This window comes from Acanthaster planci, linkage group LG11 (assembly GCF_054643075.1).
Source record: "Acanthaster planci isolate LZ-2023a linkage group LG11, COTS_SCS, whole genome shotgun sequence".
Lineage (NCBI taxonomy): Eukaryota > Metazoa > Echinodermata > Asteroidea > Valvatida > Acanthasteridae > Acanthaster > Acanthaster planci.
Genome location: NC_141787.1, coordinates 9,843,773 through 9,867,432, shown reverse-complemented (window position 1 = coordinate 9,867,432; position 23,660 = coordinate 9,843,773). Strand labels below are relative to the sequence as shown.

Here is a 23,660-nt window from a genome sequence, read left to right as displayed (position 1 = left end):
TATTTATTTTTTATCTATTTACTTTCCTTTTAACAAACGAACGTATATAGCCGAAGAGCACTGTATTAATATGTGATGCTAGTTGCTACAGAGTAAAATTAACATCTAGTTATAAAAAAATGAGCTGTGATAAGGGGGACTTATTTGATATTTTCTTTAGAGAGTAACACCAAACAAATATCCTGCATTTCACTATAGACTTAAGTTAAAAACTATTTTAGCTGACTGTGAAAAAAAATCACCCATTTTATTTAACATTGACTTTCATCCACAAAACAACTGACAATTTTCTAAGCTGAAGGCAGTGAAAGGCAGTGAAATTCCACATTATAGCAGGAATCTCATTCTGATTGAGTGATTACGGAAATGTTATGTTACATAACCTTCTTTGACAAAACCAACGGTTCTTTTACAGAAACGAGCGGTAATTCTGAGGACACCTTACGGCAGTTTGCTTAATCTTCAGTCGCTCTTTCTCCTGTAAGTATAAATTGAGTTCATTTTAACCAAGCTGCGGAGGTTTCTCTCTGCTTTGTGATTGGCTTCCCTTCCCTGTTGTTTGTATTCCTGTGGATGAGCCGCAGGGGACGAAAGAAAGAGGGCATTCTGGCCCAAGCAAATACCAGAGTTTGCTGATTAGAAGGAGCAGAGAGAAGGGAAAGTCTCCAACAGCATCCGCTTCAAATGATATTGGATCAGTTGGACCGTAGTATCACTGGGTCAACAGCACAGCCAAGAAACGAAGATGATTCTAGTCCCAATCAAGGAGACAGCGACCCATTTGTCAATTCCAGAGGGCGAGGTCATGAGGCTGAGATCAGCTGGAAAGCCTTCCTGTATGGAAACTGCAAGCCAGAGTTCTGGTTCTGGGAAATTGTTGAGCTCACCCGTAAGATTGTCCAAACGTCGTTTGTGCCGTTGTACGGCCCGGATGACCACTTCGCAATGTTTGCAACCATCGCTGCATCCGTTGGATTCCTGCTCCTACATGCGTACTTGAAGCCTACAGATAGCCGTCTCCAGATGTGTTCCCTTGTAACCATCTTCCTAAATCTGTTGATGGCGTCGTTGCTTTTTTCTCCAGGAAGCAGTACCGACAGAGCCGAAGTCCTTGCTACCATTTTGGTTCTGCTTAACCTCAGCGTTATCTTGTTCGCTGCAGGTGAGCTTACTAACAAAAATTATGCATCTAGTATTGCTCCAAGGTGTAATGTATTTTGTCAAAAGAGTGACCGATTAAAGAACGTTTCATGATACTAGGACATGCAAATGGGAACTTGTTTTGTTTGAAAGTTTTTCAGAGTCCAAAATTTAATACCCCAAAACGTGCAGTAACATTTTTGTGACGTTACGTTTTTTCATTTTATATAAAGCTATTTAAAAGTCACATTTCCAATAAGTTAGATTGTTCTTATTACCATGAACACACGCAGCAAGCCTCGTCTTGATTGCAGTGAATTCGCTGAGGCGCACCACTTGCCTTGTATATTCTGCATTACTGAGGTGTTTTGCTCGTGCTGCCGGCACCATCACTCACTCGAGAAGGACAATAGAGGGATTTCACATTAGCGCCGTCTGCGCATATCCATATCGAAACCGAGGCTCTCTGTGTTGAACTTCTTCGCGCGCACCCACGGAGTCGATACAGTACATGCAGTATCCGGTTCGTAAGTGTAACGCCACTTCAGTTTAAACCACGCCCACTGCACATGCAGATACACGACCATCGCAGGTTCGTCATTTGGCGGTAAATTGCTGTTATTTTTCTTTTAATTTTACGTGTGCGATCATCCTGAAAGATTCTTCCACAAAAAAATGCAGCCTGAAAAGTCTTTATGTATTTGTGTCTTGACTCCTTACTTTCAGTCGTCTGATCGTATTAGGAACCGCAGCTGACACATACAGCCTCGTTTTCAAACGCTGAAGTGCGTAGACCGCCCTCTAAAAGCGTCGTATTGGGATCCCTCTTTGGGCGTCCGTCTGTGACCAACCAGCAAGACCCTCCCCCCGCAGTTCAAGTTTATAGGTCGCAAGGCAATACGCAGATACTGTATCGGAAAACAGTATCGAGGTCGATTAAGACTTGTCCGAGGGGTAAGGCAAAAGACATATAAGATCAGTGGGTGGATGCTGAAGGGATGTATAACGACTTTGAATTCCCTTGGGGGAGACTGAGCTGTCCTCTCCATTCATTGAGTAGAACCACGCTAATCGTATCATGAAACTGACCGAGAGTAGTTCATTTGTACTGTAGTATCATAGCAGAATGGTGCGTAACCACCAAGCTGGGAACAGCTGGAAATAGGTGTTTGTTCAAATATTTTTTACCAATACCTTGCAGGAAGTTTGGACTCTTTCTTTTCGAAAAGCATCTGTTTCTTACAGAAGTTGTCGTAGTGGACTTCAACTGACCAGGCGAAAAGCGTTACAAATGAAATATAAAACAAACAATAATACAATAATGAAGCTATTGTTTCCTCCCCATTACTCACACACATGTCGCAGAATATCTTGGATCAGATGTAAGATATTGTATTGTTATCCTAACAATGAAGTATCATAAATAAGTAATAGCTACGTAGACACATCTTCTATTTTTAGTCATGAAATAGTTTTGACTGATATAATATTTTCCTCCTTTGTAGATGGACTAATGTTTTCTTTGGATATTTCTGATGTGACCGCAAGTCACATGCTTTGCAATAATGACCAAACAAAATGTCTGTTTTGCCTTTATCGACGAATGCTTCACCATTTCTACCATAGGGTTTGTAGGTTTACAGTTTTCACACCTAGATGATTTCTGTAAGATAGTCCATTGTTTGGAGCGTGTTGCAAGAACTGATGATAAATTGACTGATATTTGTCTACTTCGGTGTCAAATGTTTGACCACATCTTTTATATTCAATGAAACCTTTCTGAACAGTTTCTTATCTCCACATTTTCTGTGATATAATCTCAGTGCTTTTAATCTTAATGTCGAGCCTTTAGCAGTGTTCCAGATTTTCAGAATGTAGAAATGGTGTCTTTTTTCCATCAATATGGGGTGTAGCCCTGATAGGGGTGAATTCCGCTCAAGGCTTTATGATGGTTCAAAAAACAGAAGTGCATTCTGTCTTGTTTAATGATCACTGACGCTGAACAAAAAGTACATGTACCTGCCGCAATCTTCTAAGGGCATGGCATATCACAAATTATAGGAAAGTGGTACCTTGTGGCACTTTCAGTGTGGTCAGTCTTGTCTTTTGACAGATAGCAAGGTCTCTTGGGCATGTAATCGCTATCAAGGTCGCAACTTTTTCACGTAGGACTGGACTGGGAAGCGGTGTTTTACAGAAGGAAAGAGCATATTTCGCAATTATTCAGCTTGTTGTACGCGTGCTCTTAATTACCCGACAAAACAAGGTAAAAGTGGATTTTAAAGAAATCTGAGTGCCAGAATAAATTTAATTGGTTTTTGTTTAGTCAGAGTTAGGAGAACTGAATTTTCAAATTATTGTTCTTTTTAAATTTTAGTTGAATTTTATTTTTTAATTGAAGACAATAAAAAGAGGTGTAAGTTTTACCAAATCATACCCCATGGAGGCAGTCATGACAAAGGGGAAGTCAGACTATACATGTATGTTTACCCAAGCCTTACTTGCAGAATCAACAAATGTTTAGCGATAAGAGGAAAACAAGCAGAAGATACAAGCTTTTATTTGTCTGGCAAATATATTGCAAGTGGTTGTTGATGCCGGGCCGAGATTAAAGTCCGAAGCAACATCCGTCATAGGTCAGTGGATCAAACCGTAGCTGAAATTAAAACATTACTCAAACACTTTAATGAATGCAATTATTTTTCCCAAGATGAATATGGTCAAAGTGAACAGTGAAAGAGAAGCGTGGGATGGGAAATTGATACTTTGTATAAATTACCAAGACAACCGAGGTACAGTTTAATAGCCGACGATCCCTCTCATATCAAGAAAACACTGCACAAAACAAAGCGAAACAGAGCATGCATTGGACGTTGCTATACGTGAGAACACATCAAAACAAACAGATGTCGCCTTAGAAACGGACGGTTTAGTTTGCTTTACTAGTGCAAAGTTCACGGATTTCTAGCGTGGGTATTTGGTCTAAGGCAACATTTCATGCTTCTCCATTGTCAAGTGGTTAAATTATGTCCAACGAACTTATAGGTACGTATGCTCACGGATGTTGTCAGCAAAGTTAGATTTTCTACAATACATAGATGACGAGGCAATCTTTACATAATATAAATAATGATTCAGGATTGAGTGCACATCCGACAATTGATATACCTGCTTAACTGCAAGTCGCGGCCAAGTGGCAAGGTCTGCTGTATCTCCTTAGCTGAATTGTGGTGTTACACACGCCGACGACAAAACTGTCGTGATCGATTATGTGTTCGACACAGGGACTTCTTCAATAGTGAAGGATTATTTTAGCAAACATTGGCATTCTTAAAGGGTAATTGCAATCAGTGTTTTTGAACACAGAGCTCAAAAATATAACCTCATGTCGCAGTTAATTTTATTTCAACTTTTTGGTGTTTATGGTAATGAAAATTTCTATACTCATAAGCGAAACAGTGATGTCGTCTCATGAAGAAGCCCCAGTTACACATTGGTCTGTACACAAAACAAGTCCTGCATTTTTGTAGATTTTTGTGGACTTTGCTGATTCATTGTTGTTTATGTGCATATCAGTAAGAAGGCATTAATCCCTGTCTCAGAAATGTCTTCAAAGGAAATTCCGGGCATCATGTCTTCCTAGATGACTTCACAGCAACAGCGCACTCGGTTGTCCAGGAAAGCATGATTAATTTAAATTGCTTAATTAAAAGCATGCACTTTTTAATGCCTTAAAAGAAATAGGAAAGTAAAAGAGTTAAATACTCTGAGGAAGAATACAGAAAAAATGTGTCAAAAAATTCATTGCAACTACGCTCTAAAATTAAAGTTATGCTTGGGCATTGTTGGCTGTGCTTCTGTAAGATTTATTGGTATTTATTGGTATAAGCTGTCTTCTTCTGTAAGCCACGTAGCGGGCTTTTTGTTAGGAATAATTAGTTGTGACTTCGAAACAGGTGTGGCGCATCCTCAAACAAGAGTTCTCAGAACATTCAGACATTTGGTTAACTGACTGCGTGCCCTCTCTTAAGTTTGCTTTTGATAAATTTAAAAAGTCGTTAACGGGTAAACAAAAACAATGTTGGGTACGTTTCTTTGTGCAAGTTGGGCTGGTCCGTAAATCTCAGCTGACGTCGTTACGGGCGGATCCGGCAGTTTTTTCCGGGGACAAGGCCCGACGGATATATTTTTGTATTTATTATTAATTGATATAGGCCTATGCATATAAATTGTATTTTATGTGCAGAAATGTATTTTTTCTCTAGACAGTATAATACAGAAAAGCCCTATGCTATGGCAAAGCTGACATGAAATGTGTATTCCGTGTATTGAATTTTCTGGTGTGAGTGCAGGGCAGTTGACCTCTACCTCCTGGATCGGCACCCGCACGGATACCACAGCGAAGAAATAACATATCATTAGGTCCCTGTAGTGTGAACGTGATCCCCAAAACAAAAAGAGCCGTCGTCATAGATACAGTTTTTGTTTGTTTCAGCGCAAATTGCACTCTTCCCCTTCTGCGATCGACTTTGATATAGACACATGTAAAGTCCATTTCTACTAATAGAAACATGGTTTCCTAATCAATCTAACCTTTGTAATTTTCCATCTTGCAAAGTATACAGTTACAGTAGGCTGTTACCTAAATATAAGGAAAGATCGATGTAACAAGCATTCCATGCTAGTTACATAAAAAGGTTAAAACTCAATACAAGGTAAATGTTCAGATCTTCAAAAAAGTTGTTTTACAGCAATGAATGACATTTTGCTTTGAAGAATGTGTTGCCAGCTCGGCATTTCATAGCCCTTTGTCAAGCCTTATTCACGTCTGGGTTAGATGACTGGACTTTGGAAGGCATTTTATAGTGATTTTCAACATTGATATTGCGCATCACTGGCCTGACTCCCGACGGCTGTGCGTACGTCACATCAGTTGTCCTAGAAACTGGCAATCGACACTCACTACGTGAATTGAAACTAGTAGACGTTGCCACGATCTGTTATTCCAACCTCTACTTTCAAATGTGCACCCTTTAGTGAAGCTGGCAAAATGCATCGGCCAGTAGGCCTATTCTCCCAACTACTGTTCCTGGCCTTGATGTGGGCTTATACCATTAGAACTGCACAGTCACAAACCACAGCAGGTAATGTTCTCGTTTTTAAGAAAACTCTGCTAGGAGCTGAGGGCACCTTTAGTAAACTCCATGGTTCTCATTTCCTTTACCACTTGAGATAAGGTCGGTCGGTCGAAAAATAAAATTCCTTCAAAAAATCCATGTTGCTGGTGTATAAATGACTGAATAAACCTCAATTTTCCATGTAAAGGGGCCTTTTTGTTCTCTCTGCATTTTTGATATATATCAGTGGTAAACAAAGATAAATGTATAAAAAAATCGAAAAACAAATTAAAATAAAGTTTGTGTGTATATTTGCATGCAAATGCAGGAATATACATGTACATGTTCTTATTGTTACCCGAAACCACAAAACATACCGCTCTAGACTGAGGAAGTTTGTATGCTGCTATGCAGTACCACGCTGCTCACATTGAAAATCCCCTTGTACGAGTCCGGGTCAAGAAAAGTGTAGGGCTATGCATGAACCTCAGTGGGCAACGGAAAGATGCGGTATACTGAATGTTCACGCGAACGCCGACCGTCGCTGTTTGTCGTTTGCGAAATCATAAGTTTTCAGGGCTTTTGTTTTCTTAGGTCATGCTGGCCATTTTTTTCCCTTCAGTTTTTATTTTTTGGGGGGGTTAGGTCTTTTTAGCAAGATTGGCGGGGGAAAGAAAGCTTTTTTTCCATGATCGGGAGCCCAAAATTGGGTCGGTTGGAAATAAGAACCATAGAATATAAAAAGGGTGCCCTAATCCATCCATGAATGTTTGATTTCAAATTTTCATTGAAAACAGGATGGAGTGATTAGCTATATATAAATCTTGTGGAACACTGCTCAACACGTTTAAAGAAAGGAAATATTAATTTCGTTAGTGCCTTATGTTGTCATCCTAATGTCATCCTAATTAAATTTCAACTTTGAAACCAATTACACCGATGACTGAAGTTCGTTAATATTCATAATCCAAGAAGTCAGTTTTATTTGACGGTTTAAACCGGCAAAACAGATTTTGGTCAAAAGGGTGGCATTTGATTGGCTCTCGCGTAATCGTGAGCTCGCTCTAATACGAAAGCAGCCAATCAATGTTGATGGCCGCGTCTAGCCAGAAATTTCAAGAGACACACAAACAACTGGCCACGATCTGAGAAAGCTATCGATTGGCTTCAACTTGGTTATGTTTCCACATAACACATTATTGTTGCTCCGTGCAGAATTGCAGTATATCATCAATCAGGGCCCAGTATGTACATGTAAAGGACCATAAAGCCTCATATATGAGCATACGTAACAGCCTGAAATCAGCAAATCAAATCCGAGATATATTTACTTTCCCATGTTCATATTTTAGATATTTTAGATCTGACTTTCCTCGACTTTGTGTCTGTGCACATTTGTCACGGAAAGCACCGTTGTGACAAAACAATGGCTTACGGTTGTCGTGATTCGAGCAGAATCTATGACATATTTGCACCATATTAAACCAATAATAAAGACTTGCCGTAGGTAGGCTACACATTCATCGGGGTCATGGTTAAAACGACGTACATGCACACAGACCCTGGGAAAAAAACAAAACCACCACCACCACCACAACCACAACCACCACCATTTTATGGAGATCTGCTTGTTAGACGAGAGAAAAACAACAACAAACAACATCAGAAAAGTGAAAATTAACATAAATGATACGCTCATGCACAAACAATACTCTATAGCCAGATAATCGTCTGAGGGCTAAGTTTACATGTCGCAAAATGAACGCGTTTTTGGAAAGACATATATATAGGCACACAGACTGTAAGGCCTAGCTAAGTGTTTGGCAGACCCTAGGCACTAGTATTCCGCAGGTCCTACTCCATTCATTATGAAACTATTTAGTGATTTGACTCATATTTTTCTTGCCATGACTGAACATATTCGATATATTGATGGTGTCAGCAATGCCAAAGCTCAGGAATTGGACATCCCTTGTTCAGGGTGTAAACATTTTTATAGGGCCATATCAAAATTATATTTAATTGCTAAATTTCGTTTGAAGCGTGTACCATGCATCAGCACTTCTGTTTTCTGATTAGGAAGAGCTTGATATTTCACACCGATAACAAGTTGTAGGCAGTCAGTTATTTTCTGCTTGCTAAAATCGACATTTCTAAAGATGTAGGCCTAAAGCCAAACTTTTTCAAAATTTTCTGGGTCCTGGTTGTGGATTATTTCGCCAAGAGCCTTGGGAATTTGACGAAATGTAATTTGAGAGTGTTGAAAAATAAATGGTCTATATTGCTTGAAACCCCAGGAAGCTGGTGGGGAAAATGGCTGTCTGAAGCAGCATTGAGGGTGCTAAATCTCCATAGCTTTGTGTGCAATATTATGTATCATACTTTTCTACACTTTTTGAGGAGGCACTATTTTTAAAATCTGGTTTGCATGTTCAACAGTTTGGACAACAGCAGTGGCAAATCTTTCCTCAAATATTGTTGATGGATGATTTTGAAGGATCGGTATTTGCACTGTTATGTTCTTTTGACAAGGAGTGCCTCGTGTGACATAAAAAACAGCGACCTCATTCATACGTTATTAGATACTGTCTGAGAATGTAAAACCGATGAAAAACGTACTTACATTTTCTTTGTATTATTGCAACACAGTGTCACATGCATTAAAACATGTGGAGGTGAATATCCACTGCATGTTCCCCTTAAATTGTTATTAGGCCTACTAAAGCACTAAATGGCCCTTTTCGAAACTATCTTGTTTGTTTTAAGCTGAGGGTAGGTTGACATGTGCTGTACCACTGCACATGTGTTGGGATAAAGACAAGCAAAATACGATGAATGCATTATTAATCGATGTGAAATAAATATAAACCGTAAACTCCCATTAGGTCACAATTTACAGTACGTGTACATGAAACTCAGCGTTTTCATCGCAAGTTCCGTATCACAGTTGTTTAGCCCGTTTTAAGTTCCAAAGTAATTATATGTCAAGCAAATACGTCTGAAATGGTTTACAAACATGACCTTCGTGAGCTGAGATTGTAATTTTAATACGTAAACTGCGATGATCGGGGCGGAACGTGGCCCTAGCATCTGTAGGAAATTTGAGTTCTTTGTATGCATCGGTTTCTGAGAGCGGGATAATTTGCGTTTCCGTGAATGCTGTAGAGACTGGTGCTTTTATGTCTCTACGTGTCAAGAGTAGTTGCATATGCCTTTGGTCAGCTAGATTTTAACGCATTGTTTTTTTTTCTCCATATTTGCCTTTTGGTTGTAATATTTTGCCATGTCAGAATTTACAGCGAATACAAACGCATTTATCACCCAGTTCGTCACGTCTGAATCTCTGACAAATGATGGCACATCAGTATACGGTAGGTAGAGCGTCCAACGTTTTTGCTTATTATATCCGCTGACTTTCCGGCTATGTTAGAACAATACCGGAAACGATTCTTGCGTGGTAATTATATACTGGACACAGTGGTTTGCATGGAGCTTGTTTACGCCGAGATAGAACAAATAGCCTGACTACGCGCTAAAGCACTACAGAGAGAAAGATTTTCAAAGATGCCTCACCAAGGCATCGCCTTTTGACTAATGAGGTGCGATTATAGCATTCTGACTCCCGAGTCCCCTCAGCCTCGTTTTCAGTTGCGGCAAATAAAATTTGCATAAATATTAAGAAAGGCCTACACCACCCAGTTGAAATCTATGCTACAGATGAAGGGTTGGACAGTCAGTGTCATCTCGCTAATACACTTATTGTGTATTTATTACAGAAACTACTGCTGTAGGAGGCACAGCTGTTCCAACCGGCCAATCTATGATAACCACAACGACATCAGAGGCATTCCTACAAACTGAAGGTACTTCCCAACAAAATAACCATGTTTTTCTCCGTTCCCCTATTTGGCCTTTGGAACTGAAAACAATTAGGTTACACCCCTCCACGTGTGCATTATTTTCTTCTGTTCCAGAAGCTACTACAGACGATACGATCGGTAAAATTACGACGTCCATGTCTTTTACAGAGGGAATCACACACACCAAAGGTACGTAAACTGAGGGTTCATTAATTATAAGGTGAACTAATGAACTGAATATTTTGCAAATCACCAAAGGAATCAGGCCCAAATCAACAGTTCACTGGCTCTGCTGGGGAAGTGAGGTGCCTTGGTTGAGCACCAGTACGTGGTCTACAGAGTAGGGTGTCTGGCGTCTCTGGGCTGGGTGACGATCCAGCTGTTCTGGTTAACACTGGTTCAGCCTTCCGGTGTTGTCTCTCAGTGCGGTATGCCACGCCCAATTTTAAACTCTCATTAAAACCCTGGTTGAAATAAAATTTTAAATTATTACCAGCAATGCAGCTTTTGCAGCATAAACTGCACATAACATCGTGGTTATAAATACCACCAATTACGATTTCATATAATGAATCACACAAAAAAAGAAAGATACTTACAGGCTGAAGCGATTAATCTGGTCTAGAACATGTTGGAATCAATTTTGGGGGACGAGGAGGCAAAGATAAACGTGACCACCAGCCGACAGACTGTGTGGGGCTCTTCCCAAACGCAACAGGTTGGCACGTTTCGGTTCTAGGAACCTATAACTTCCCGACGAACAGGTGTCCACCATGCAGTCTTGCCTCAAGTGAGGAGCCAACGCCCCTAAGCAGCCTTTAATACCCAGCCCTGCTAGTGAAGAACAATTTAAGAAATCTGCTCAATGCTGTAGTTTACCCAAGAACTGGCATACCAACAATCAATTCAACTCCGGCCCATTTACCGCTTTTTGGATGAACAGCTTACGCAATATAAAGACCAAAGAATAAATAATGTATAGAGTATAAACCTATATCCCTTAATACAAAGAATTCTTTTTTTTTTGCAGTGTTAGTAAAGTTTGAAGACTTAAAAAAGAAAGACCGTAATCAAACTGTAACAAAGTCATACATTTAATATTTCTTTTTACTATTGCAGAAACTACTAAAGGGTTCACAGATAGTTCATCCACCAAACCCATGATAGCCACAGCTGTGACAGAGATTTTCACTAACATTCCAGGTAATGTAAAAAGGAAGCAAAATTCAGTAGAGCAACAGCCAACTCGTGTAAGCAGTTTATCCTGAAAAGTGGTCGAAAATGAACGGAAAGTTCAAAAGCCTGAGGAAATGTCGAAGGAAATGATCGGGCATATGGTCGGAATCAACAATATTCTTTTCCGATTAAAGTGTCATTGAGCCTTGCCAGAAATACAATGTTAAGAATTCTTTTGTCGACAGATTTAACATCTCCTGAAGGGGTTGACTCTTTGCAGACCACAGTTTTACTTACAGGCTCTTCTGGAGCAAACAAAACAGCAGCTTAACGTTTAGCGTAATAATCTTGGTTGGTATAGTTTAGTGTTTAGTGTGATAAAATGAAAGGTACACTACATTTTGAGTGGGGAATATTCAGCTGCCTATTGGACCATGTGTAGTTTGTCCTTAAAGGTAGATTAATTGTGTCGGCAAATATTAGCAAGGGATATGAACCAACCATTTTACAACATTGTACACCCAGTGTTATGTTATTGTGCATAACATGAGCTTAGCAAGAATACTGATTGCAATAATTAATTTGTAGCAAGATTTAAAATCCAGTGCACCTACTGCAGGTTCGCCAATAAGTCCCATTGGTGTAAACGCAACAGAAGGTAAACGTTGAATTTAATTATTTTGTTCTACTCATTACTACAATAGAACGATATATGCACTAGTCTGGTACTTCGTATTTCACTACAGGTTTTTCCTCAGTAAATTTTAACTGCCCTAGATCAGGGCAATTTGCTCCCAAACATGGTCGAGTTTATCCAAACTCAGCAAAACTTTGAAGTAATGTCGTAGGGTGTTTACATGGGATTCAAACCAGTAATGTTATATTGTACAAAACTCACGGAGTGTTTTTGAGCTTTGCAAGAAAAGTTTATCGTAATACATTTGTCGACAGGTGTTAAATCCACTGAAAATGGCCCCATGCCTACAGTCTCACCCACGAGTTCTTATGGGGAAAACCAGACAGAAGGTAATTGAAGTTGAGTTTCATATCCTTGGTTTAATAGGCTGTGTGTTATTTATATTGGACGATAAATATGCATGGCTTTCAAGTTTCGGTGAAGGAATGATCCTCGGTTTATCAGAGCCTGCACGTCTGGGCATTTAACTCTGAAAAAGAAGATCATATCGTGTATCGTATAGACTCTCAAATCCATCTACACAGGATTGAATTTATTGAGTAATTTGACAATCAGAATAGAAGCGATTTCTGCGGTGGCATTGTGCACAGGTGGTGTGCCTCTTAAACCAATACGGCTTTATGATTTGCCAAATGTACGCACATGTCAAGCTGAGGAATGTGCATGTGAGTGCAGTGTCACTGCAGTTATGTCTAATGAGTAGGCGGATTAGTCTAAACTATTTTACAATTGACCCTCCGCTGCACAGGGCCTATTTTTTTAGGGTGAATACTGGGACATGATACAATTGAGATCCCGTCGTTATAACCCTCTTCCCAAATCCACATTCCCTTCTACTGGCATTTAAATTGATCAGAGGGTGTGCCAACAAATAAAAAAAACCCGCACAAAAAAAGGTCAGAGTGCGGTCACGGTACCGTTTTTCCAGCCAAAGGGGGGGGGTGTCCCACCACAATCAACAAAAATTTGACACCCCCCCAACGCAGTGAAACTACTCAGGCAGCTGTCTAGACAGCTCAAAGACACACCAGAGAGACCGACCATTGATATGAGACAGGCCCAGGCTTGCCCAGGCACTTGGTTTGTCAATAACCATTATCAGCACATGGCTTAGATATTTACATACAATCCCCATGGGACTTGGCTGGAGGCAGGCTCTGGGAAAAGAATTACTCAGCTCAAGGGAAGTCCCCATGTCAAAGGTGACTAAACTAGGCTGTTCAGCATCTACAGAGAGACAAATTAACAGGAGGTTTTTGCATTTTGCCGAAATTTCGTTTTAATTACGTAATTAGAAAAAAAAAATGGATCCCCATGGGAGCAACTCCGCTCTACGTCAGGTTTTAAAAAGGACCTTGCGGGAATTATCAATTTATCTAAATGATTTATTTGCCAACAGATTCAAAATCCACTGAACAAAGTGGCTTCACGCCCGGTACGATGTCATCTACAAGTTCTAACGGAGCAAACCCGACAAAAGGTACCAGAAGTGACCGAATGAATTTTTTTTTTCACAAGTCGGGAGGGACTTTCTTTTTTTTTAAAATAAATTGAGGAAATCACCTTCTCAAGACAGTGGAGAACAAGTAGCAACAATTAAATTCTACACTGGTCAACTGACACCGATCAAAGATTTGATGAAAGTGTTTTGCTGTGTTATTTTGAAAAGAACGCAGTATTTTGTTCAAAAGCTTTCTTCTCTTCTATAGAGTTTTCTAGCATATATTTCACTTGGCACACTGCATATGAAAGCTAAGTGGGACAACGAAATGAGTAAACTTCACATTGGAACTTGCAGCAGCGCGTTGTTTGGCTGTAGTTAGTTTTTTTTTTCCACAAAGTAGTGCAACATGCTGGTTCGAATTTCCTTTTCGAAGCTGAAAGCACGTGCCGTCCTGGAGATTTCGATTGCGGAGAATCGGTGTGCATTAGCGGTTTATGGCAGTGTGATGGTTTCCCGGACTGTGATGATAGAAGTGATGAAGAGGGTTGTGGTAAGTTTAGCCTATATTTTCAAAGTCCTTTTTCAAGGAATTTAGAGATAGTGAAATAAAACTTCCTTGTTTCCCTCCTCTTTAAGCTTAATTCGTAGCATAAATATTTCTAGACAAAATTAAAAAACATGAAATTGAGAAATTTATTTATAACCTTGTTCTGTTCAGTTGGCTGCCGCAATTTCTGTTTCAAAGACGGGCCCCGTGGAGGATGCTGGTGTGACGGGGCGTGCGAGGTCTACGGAGATTGCTGTGCAGACTACTATGAATACTGCACAATTCCAGATTATCCAACCGAATCACCAGGTGAAAGCAAGTAATAACGTAAAGTTTCCGGCTCGGCTTACTTTGTGGAAAATATGAAAGAAAGGAATATATATTTAACATTTTAAACGAAACTTCAAGGGACTCTTCACAATGGGCTGTCAACTCAAATTGGAAAACTTCTTGATTCGTGTTGTCGAAATGGTTTCTCTTTTTTATCGTTTTGAGCTCCATTCCAGCGCTTAGAGCATTTCGAACTATAACTTGCAAGGATGCTTCTAAAAAGAGTTTCGTTGTTAACCCCAACTTTTTTGGAGCAATAAATTCACTGTTGTGATGCTTTTTGTAGATGTTGACGAATGCGACCCCCGGGAACCACTACATGACTGTGATGAGAATGCATTTTGCATTGACACCATTAAGGGCTTTAACTGCACCTGTAAGGAGGGATACGAAGGAGATGGAAAATCGTGCGCTGGTAAGAAATTTATTTATTTAAGATGAAACCATTGATTGTGTCCTGTAATTTGCAAGAAAATACCATACCTCACTATATAAATAGGTTAATGTGCATCTACGTTTTCTATAACTGTTCCAGGAAATTTACAAGGAAAAGGTTGTTCAGATTTTTTTGACGAATAAAGACATGAAATCTAATGTAATGTACTCTATGTATTACAACATTTTATATTAAAAGTATTATTCACATTCACAAGTTTTTATTTTTTCAAATTTTGTTTCAGAAAAATCGATCCTTGCACATATGTAACATTTAATTTTATCGTTTTCCACACAATTGAACGACAAGTTTGTTCAAGTTTGTTTAGCTTTACAATGACATCAAAAATGGCATAAGGGTCATATTTAATTTTGCACTGTATTTCTTCTCTCTCTTGTAATTCACGCATCAACGTTTTGCTTGTTTCCTTGAATTAATTTTCTGTTAAAATGGCAATAATGTTTCACAGAGCACACAAAATAAGAGCAGTAGAATAAAGGTCATTGAAGTTTTTTGATATCTCGTTATTTAAGTTTTAAAATTCTTTTCAATTGATTTAAAACTGAAGAAATTCTGTGTTTCGTGGACTTTATTTATATGTTCCCATTTGACGTGGCCAATTATTTTTGAAGACACAGAGAAATGCTTCAGCACATGCAAGACTAATTTACCTCGCAAATTCAAAGTATTTGTAGGAAGACAAATCAGATCTCTGAATGTTAGCACCGTGTAACAGCTTAGACGAATTTCCTTTGTGAAATCGAATTTTCTCGTGTATTTGAAGTGGTGACCAGACAGGAAAGGTCTGACTCTGAACATAAGAAATTGTTAACTGAATCGAGATCTCTGGTGTTTGTTTTCCCTCTTGTAAATTGTGCGAATACTATTTGTGTAAACATAAGTGTGTCGATGTACTTCAAGTTTCCTTGTCCTCAATTTGGTGGTTTGTTATTTTAAAATAGTTGTGAACCTGGGATCATCACTGGAAATGGTGGCCTGAAAATAATTTTTTGCGTATAGTGATGACATAAATGACTAAATCAGTTGTTAACAGAAGCATGTGAATCTGTCTTGGACGAATCTGATCATTCAAACCAGCGAATCGGGATTGAAAAATGCTTTTAAATAGCTGGGACAATTTATACTATCTGTCTCTTTGAAGATGTTGCATCACCAAACATATCGTGCCCAAATGACGTGACGGTTTACACAAACTGCCACAAGAGCTACTCAACCGTCTCGCTTCCCGATGTCAAGTCCGCATATGATAACTCTGGAACATATAGCGTCAGTGTTGACATCAAAGACTCTTCGTATCAGGTAGGCGACAACGTCACTTTCGATCTAGCGTCGTCCCCACATCAGGTGCGCTACACAGCGACAGACGAGTCATCGAACAATGCAACGTGTGATGTACTCGTCTCCGTTTCCTCCGTGAACGGTGAGTGACGTTTTCAAGACCTCAGTAAATTGGGCTTTAGCTGATAAAGACCACCTCAAATTGCTCCATATCTAATCACACCATCAAGTTCATTTTTTTGTAATTTGTTGACTTTTGTTCTGCACAGACGGAGAAAAGTGTTCAGCCACAGGCAGCCCACCCAATTGCATTTGTTCCTCAAATCAGCAAGGATACTGCACATGCTCCTCCGGATACTGCGGACATGACTGCTCTCGTAAGGTCCCGCTCACCGTGTCCACGTCGGCGTTTTAAATAATGTTGTTTTTTTCTTTTTAAGCACTGTGTCGTCTTAGGTAATATACAGTTTAAGCCCAAGAATGCATTGGGATACCGCCAAATTGATTTATCTTTTTTGCTGCCAAAAACCAGAAAAATTGTCGTGGAACACCAACACTTGAAATCTTCGCAAAAAGGCACGAAATGATTAAGAAGTGGTTAATTAATCTATTTTTTAATGGACACTATGACAACGAGGTACAAGGAGCGGGTAGTTGTTTGAGTACTGAACTAATTCTCTTAAAACATAGGTAAGGGAACAACACCCAGTCCATGCCAACCGAAGCATGTTTTAAAGCTGATAACAGATAACACGTATCCCCGAGTTTACAAAGGAACATGTCGGGTTTGTTCTGTTAATTTATTTTCAACATTTTTATCAACGAACCGGATGTTCAGTTTTAGGGTGCCCATTAAGACTGATAAACATAAATAGACAAACACGCCTTCAACAATGAAATAAAACAATGAGAATGGAGTGTGCCTGGTTTGATCTGGGCGTCAAGGGACCATACATACACTCTTCACTCTAGGCTCCAATATGGTATCAGTAAATAAGGCCTACCAGGTCGTGGTATTATCTGCACAGTATGAATTATGCAGACTGGAACTCCCATTTTCTCTTTTCACTGTAATAGAGGGCGATGTTGGAACTCAGTGCACCGGGCCTGGTGAACCTTTTCAGAACTGCAAAGGCATTGATGAATGCTCTCCAGGTTACACTGGGCCACAGTGTAAGGAAGGTGGGCAATATAAACACATACACATTTCACTGAAATAGGCGGTTGACCTACTTGCTTTGAATATCTGTGTCCGGTGAAAAGCTATATTTGTGAACAGTTGCCACCACGATCTAGTGTAGTGCCTCTTTTCACAAGTATATTTTTCGAACTCACCTTGTCGTATTTCGAAACACCAATTAAGTCTCCCATAAAAAAATGGAAGGCAATCCTGAGTGTAAACTGACTGTGAACAGCCCTACGTGTGTTATGAAGAGGTTGTCCATCAAAAGGTGAAAGAAATCCTGCCTTGAATCACCAGCTTGAAGGTTTTTTTTATCGTAGCAGCCTCTTCTTTCCTAGAACCTTTTGCTCTGGAAAGATTGCAGAGATAGTGAAGTTTAAGCTGCATCACAAACAAATGCATATCAGTCAACCAATAACTGTAACATTTAAACTAACTGTAATAACATCTAAACTAATCTTTTCATAGGCCTGCCTTGATTTGCTCGAGCAGAGGCATGCGATTAAGGCCTGTTTGTTTCACGCAGATTTGGATCGCGATCAGTGATCGTACTATCTGTTTTGGTTAGTAGTGGGTTCTTGTGTCAGAAAAACCAGCGTCCGATCACTGCTTGCGATCTGGATTCGCATAGAAAAAAAACAGTTGAAAGAGTGTGACCTCATTGGCTTACCTTACAACAGTAAGTGCCGGGACGAACTGTCCGGAAGTAGCAAACCGGTGTCTGTATCGTGGCGTGACATCTGTGAAAGTCACGTGGACTCAAGTCAAGGCTGTTAAGCCATCCGGCGACCCAATCTCTCCTGCCGACATCACTTGCAAGGATATCGATGGGGCTAGTGTTGACCTGACGGGAGGCGATTTCGGGTTAGGGAAGCACGAAGTTGTCTGTTCGTCTGATACTGAAAACGGTGTCGTCCCACAATGCTTGATTTCCTTCAGTGTCTCGGGTAAGAAAACAAAACCACGATTTAAAAGTGAAATGGATCTAGGTATGTTCCTTATCAATAAATTCACCTTTTGAAACTTTAGTGGACTTAAGAAAGGGATTAATTATCACACATAAATCTCCTGTATGCCACCATCTAGTCTCGAGCAATACCTTACGGCGACAAAGGCATCCCATCGATTTTTTGACATTATTATGTAGTTGCGTTTTCTTGAACCTGCTATATATGATCTGAAGCTATTACGTGGCTTTTCGCACATTTCCCCATTCACTTTTAAACCCATTTCATTTTCCCGTGGCAGGGCATCGCTAAAGGTTCATTGGCCGTCGTTTAAGAATTCAGTCACAATTTTCTTGCATGTCTGTCCTCCCATTCAGCATTTCCGTCCTTGGGAGTTCCACACTTAGGCGAACAGTGCACCGACAGTGGAGAGACAACTTCCACCGTGGCTTGGAACGTTCAGCCGACCACGCCCGGCGATGACCTAATCATTACCTGTACAGGAGATGGCACGAACATCGGGCCATCAGGAGGTGTCTTCGGAGTAGGTTCTCACGTAGTAACTTGTACAGCAACTAACTCAGGTGGCTGTGCTAGATCGAAGGCATTCGGATTCAATGTAGTAGGTAAGACTTAGTAGGCTTATGTCTCGTGCAGTACCCATGTATTTGATGAAATACTTCTCTGGGTATCATGCAGTAATCACCCGTGTATGATTTTAATAAAGCGTGTGAGTATATGGTCCCGTTTCCTGAAAGAAATGGAGACAATGCACGAAGAGAATAATACCTCCTTCTGTTGGGTTAATTAGTTCCTCCTGTTGCTTGAAACTGATCCTGTATATTAGGAAGTGTACATGTAAGCTGGTACTCTTCTGCCAAGTACACTTCATATAAATGTAGAAACAATTTTGGTTTGTTCGCAGCTGGCAATCTCCTTCCATTTGGGGTCGAGGTTGGCGATTCCCTACTATCTAACGCAAAGCAAGAGGTATGCAGTATTTGTTTTTAAATCACTTATAGACTATTTTATTTAGTCACAATACAATACTGGAAATCTGAGAAAGTATAGGACAACAGTAAGGACTGTAGGGATTAGTTTGCTATACGGACTTAAAGTATCATATATATCCCTCTTGTACAACACTTTTTGTACATTCCCAAAGCAATCTGAAGAATTGTAAACAATTAAAAGCACTGTTTCATGAATCTTCGCAAATGCATTGCACATTTTGGCCATTCCTATTCGTCGGGAACCCGTGAAGTTGGAGCTCTTAAATACTTGATAAATCACATTCTTAAGCTGATCTGTATTTTTTTTTAGATGCCACTTAAAATTTAGACTCTTATTCAGGTCCTTTTCCCTCGTATTGGTTGAACGTTCACAAAGTTTGAGCGGTAACTCCCTGGAGTCCGCAATCTTAAGGTCTTATATCCACAATAAACAGGCTCGTCGGGTTCTGAGCCATCTGTAGCGGTACACGGTATGAAAATATTGTTTACGACAAATCACACCAACAAGACAGGTGTTTGAAAAAGAAAGACTTAAAATTTGTCAACAAAAATAATGTTTGAAATAAATAATTTGTTTGCTTCATGGGTAGGACGGTCTGCTTCAAAGTCTTTAACGGTGGGGATACCCGCTTGGTCAGGTCTTAAGACCACCTGAGAGGAACGGACACTGATTATTTCCTTCACTTTTGTCTCAGGTTGGGCCATTGTAAGAGTTTGTTTTCCTTATTCGGTCAGAAATGAACACCCCACGCCGTCCAAGCCCATATTTATTCCGTTAATAGTGACAACAGTTTACCATACCATAGAGCTATAGCTCCATGACCATACTAACCTTCTGTTATTAGTAAACTTGTGATTAACATTTTTCTCTCTTTCTTTAGAATCAGCAGTCCAAGAAGGATTTGATATCACCAACCATTTTCCCGCCAAATTTCTTTCCCTACTGCAAGGAGCTGTACGAGAAAATCTATGTAAGCATGATTGATTACTGTTGTCACTTCAGAATTCCACCAGAATACATGTTGAAAATAAGATTGCCATTTGTGTCACAAAAGAGGATTATTGCAATATTATTGGAAAATTGCCTTAGTTTTTAAATGTGCTGGCAAATTACATTTTACGATACAAATGCGCTTTCGCGGACGCCGACTCCCAAATTGTGGTTCAAAGTACTAAAGGCGTGTTTTCGACTAAATTTTGTAAGTGCCAGATCAGTATCTTGTCCTTTAAATTAACTGATATTTTCTTTTGCTTTGCAGTTCACCGATAATGGTGCAATTGTTCTGTCAAATGACAAATCCGTCAGTAAATGGGCATATCCCGGTGCGAAAAGTTTGAAGTTCCCAGACGGAATTAAAATGATTGCCCCGTTCTGGGCAGATGTCAACGCTGATGCATTTTCGGCAAAGAAAAATGTCTTCTGGCAGGTAATTTTTTCTCTTTCCTCGAAATTCTATTGAAACATTTTTCCTAAGGAACTTTTTTACCATAAACATTGCAGGCCTACAACACGAACACTTTTTTAAACACTGCACTGAAAAGCGAATCCTCTGTTACAGTTGCTTTAAACTTTTATAATCGTGTTCAGTACGAAGTACAGCAAGACAGTAAGTCTAAGTAAGTTGGCTTCCATAAACCGTGTGCCATTAGCATTATTCATATGTACTTTCATCAATGGTCGATTTCTAAAGAATGTCTTTTTAATCCTCCCAATATGCAATGCAAGGTGTATGATCAGTACGATGCAAACACCGATCAGGACATGCTGGATACTATCAAGGCAATTGTATTACCGGACGCTGGGAGCGACGAAGGGCTCGCGTACTGGGCGCTGGTTATCACGTGGAGTAATGTTCAGCCAGATGCAAAGGCAACAGTGAGTTTGTATGCAGGCTTTTCAAATAGAAATCTATCATGGGGCAGCCATCTTTACTTTCTACCATTCGAAACAGTACAACCAAACTGAGGCTAGAAAGAAATACTATGTTCCCTTGTAGCAATATTTCCACTATTTCTGGTGGATCAACTAGGAATAAGACAAACGGGACAGCATCATAATAAAGGTATATAGCCTGATTTTGTGACGGAAACTGAATTTCACCGCCAAAGAGTATTCATGAAAACAAATATCTACTATCTGGGAGCAATGGAACTAGAGCAGTTTCAAAACCGCCGGCGCGACAAACTGAAAGGAACAGTCACGTTAATTAATGAATGACACTGATTCTGGGCTGTAATATTAAAACTTAACTGCAGAGAAATTTTCTTGCGTCTTGCTTCAATAAGTGAATTAAGGCGCGATTTCGTCGATTTTGCAGGGTACCAACACCTTCCAGGTCGTGCTACTGACAGACTCTATCCACAGCTATGGGATGTTTAATTACGATCCTTGCAAGATGAACTGGGACACTGCCTTCCTGCCCAATAAAAATGTCATATTGGGCTACACGTGTGGAGTGTCTGACCAGAGCGTGCATGTGGATGTACCCGAACATTTGCTTTTCCGTCCGGGCGGCATCGTTGGGAATTCTGGTCAGAGAGGCCGCTGGGTGTTCCAGCTGGACAGCCACTCTAAGGAGTTTGTCAACCCTCGATTATCCTGCCACAACTGGTACAGTCGCCAGGCGCCCTACCCAATCTTCGATGTGTACTACCCGCCGTTTGCTGACACGTGCCCCTGCAGTCTGAGAATGGCTTGGTTCGATTGGAGATTCAGGAGCACTTGGTGGCATCGCTATTACATTCCTCGTGGAGACGTCTGGGACTACTTTCAAGACAGCTGTCGGTTTAAAACTCTTTCTCCTTTTCAAGTAGCAATAATTATCAAAAAAATTTCGATCAAGTGTAGTTGTACGAGAAAATATCAGATTCTCATCGTGCCAAACTTGAATTGCGAAACTTTTAATTTATTTTCATTTTAATTCCCAAGAAAGTATTCTTTATTATGTTATTTAAAAGCACCAAATTATTCTATTAAAAAAGACTGCTTTCCCAGGCATGAATCCCTAATTAATGCAAGTTCTGTGCACCTTTCTTCTTAGTGGTTTGAGAACAGTCGATTCAATCCGTCTTTAAAATAAGCTATAATAAGTTTCTTGCCCCTTTTCCCCTTTGGCTTCAGCTGTTGTGTGCTATGTGCGATTTTACCAAGCCCCTGGAACCCCCGGCCCACAATGTTGCTACAAGAGATCAACTGGTGATCTTCTTTACGACGTGAGGAATCCACAAGTTGCTACAGTCTTTGAGAGATTTCCGTTCAGTTGGATATTTTACACTCCTGATGTTTTTCAACAGTGGTACGGTAAGTCGTCAGCCTGCCCAGAACATATGGCACGTCCGGAGATTTAGTGCAGTCCATCCACATTTTCAAATACCTGTATACGTCTTATTAGGACCCAGTAAAATGCTATTATGATGATCGTGATACAGGACTGGTTGTACTGGTGGCTAAGTATTTTTTGTCAACTGTCTACAGAGGAAGACGTGCTTTCACGCTACCACTGTTGCGAAAAGTCTACTCTCTGTCACCTTTATACTGAATGGCGTCCTCTAATGACTTGTTCGCACTATCTACCAGCTTTTTGGGGTAACTATTCCTTTAGTCCGTCTCTTTTGTTTAATTGTGCTCGTGGAAAAACATTTTTTGTATTTCCTATCTATGTTATTTTTTTCTGTTAGATAGTGATATAATAAAAATAAAGTTACTACAGTTTTGTACTAAATACTCTGTTTCCGTGGGAGACACATTTACGAAGATATAGCAGGTTGTTAGTGTTCCAATTCGAAATGGCAGAATGTTGGGTAACCTGAAAGCAATATTAATTCTAATTTATGGCTGCAATGTTTCAAATGAATGTTTCATGTCTTGTTCGGTAGCATGCTGTTTCTTTACCTTGCATTTCTAAATCGATCTCAAACGTCTCTGGACACAAGCGATAGCTGCGCATTACAAAAAAAACCCTGGATTTTATCTCAACATGAAAGGTTGGTTCTGGGGAGATCCACACGTGCGTACTCTTGACGGTCTGGACTATACTTTCAATGGCCTGGGTGAATACACAATGGTCCTCATCGAAGACCTGGAAAGAGGCAAGCAAATCTTTGAATTGCAAGGCCGAACGCAGAGAGTGTACGACCCCAAAACTGAGGAGCTGACTGAGGCGACCTCGTACAGTGGTTTTTCAGCCTTGGACTTTGCTGGTGGTGCAAAGGTTTGTTACTCGCTGACAGGGGCTGACATTTAAACGATGCAAACTTTTGCAACAATTAGCATTAGATTTATGAAGACAAATTTATTATTACAAAGATAAATACGGCAAAAGTAAACAGAGTTTAAGTAATTTCCTAGGGTATAATAAAGCTTGTGCTACAGACTTCCGTGAACAAATAAAATCTTAACAATATCTTTAAAGGTATTTGTAATCTGTGCACTATGTCCCTTTAAGACAATAAAATATCTCAAAATCTAAAT

At 39.9% G+C, this 23,660-nt stretch overlaps 2 protein-coding genes across 5 annotated transcripts in view; both read left to right on the top strand.

Moving 5' to 3' along the window:
• Positions 1-636: 636 nt before the first annotated feature.
• Positions 637-5,881, top strand: LOC147797448 (uncharacterized; the record flags this gene model as incomplete). Its single annotated transcript, XM_087143519.1, has 1 exon — positions 637-5,881. A coding segment is annotated over one exon (618 nt), but the record flags the coding sequence as incomplete, so codon positions are not given.
• Positions 5,882-6,048: 167 nt separating this feature from the next.
• The window catches only part of LOC110989112 (uncharacterized), a 29,351-nt gene continuing 11,739 nt past the window's right edge, over positions 6,049-23,660 (top strand). The window contains exons 1-23 of one of the 4 annotated variants that reach the window (XM_087143318.1): positions 6,049-6,284; positions 9,548-9,628; positions 10,034-10,120; positions 10,232-10,306; positions 11,237-11,320; positions 12,245-12,319; positions 13,390-13,470; positions 13,868-13,984; positions 14,153-14,290; positions 14,598-14,726; positions 15,910-16,188; positions 16,316-16,423; positions 17,124-17,228; positions 17,910-18,176; positions 18,554-18,802; positions 19,102-19,166; positions 20,071-20,160; positions 20,449-20,616; positions 20,916-21,065; positions 21,508-21,970; positions 22,311-22,490; positions 22,665-22,775; positions 23,174-23,400. In XM_087143318.1, coding sequence (XP_086999444.1) covers positions 6,191-6,284; positions 9,548-9,628; positions 10,034-10,120; positions 10,232-10,306; positions 11,237-11,320; positions 12,245-12,319; positions 13,390-13,470; positions 13,868-13,984; positions 14,153-14,290; positions 14,598-14,726; positions 15,910-16,188; positions 16,316-16,423; positions 17,124-17,228; positions 17,910-18,176; positions 18,554-18,802; positions 19,102-19,166; positions 20,071-20,160; positions 20,449-20,616; positions 20,916-21,065; positions 21,508-21,970; positions 22,311-22,490; positions 22,665-22,775; positions 23,174-23,400 — 3,423 coding nt within the window. In that variant the 5' untranslated portion in view covers positions 6,049-6,190. The remainder of the gene's footprint in view (positions 6,285-9,547; positions 9,629-10,033; positions 10,121-10,231; positions 10,307-11,236; positions 11,321-12,244; positions 12,320-13,389; positions 13,471-13,867; positions 13,985-14,152; positions 14,291-14,597; positions 14,727-15,909; positions 16,189-16,315; positions 16,424-17,123; positions 17,229-17,909; positions 18,177-18,553; positions 18,803-19,101; positions 19,167-20,070; positions 20,161-20,448; positions 20,617-20,915; positions 21,066-21,507; positions 21,971-22,310; positions 22,491-22,664; positions 22,776-23,173; positions 23,401-23,660) is intronic. The other 3 variants (XM_087143321.1, XM_087143320.1, XM_087143322.1) reach the window with 3 other exon arrangements.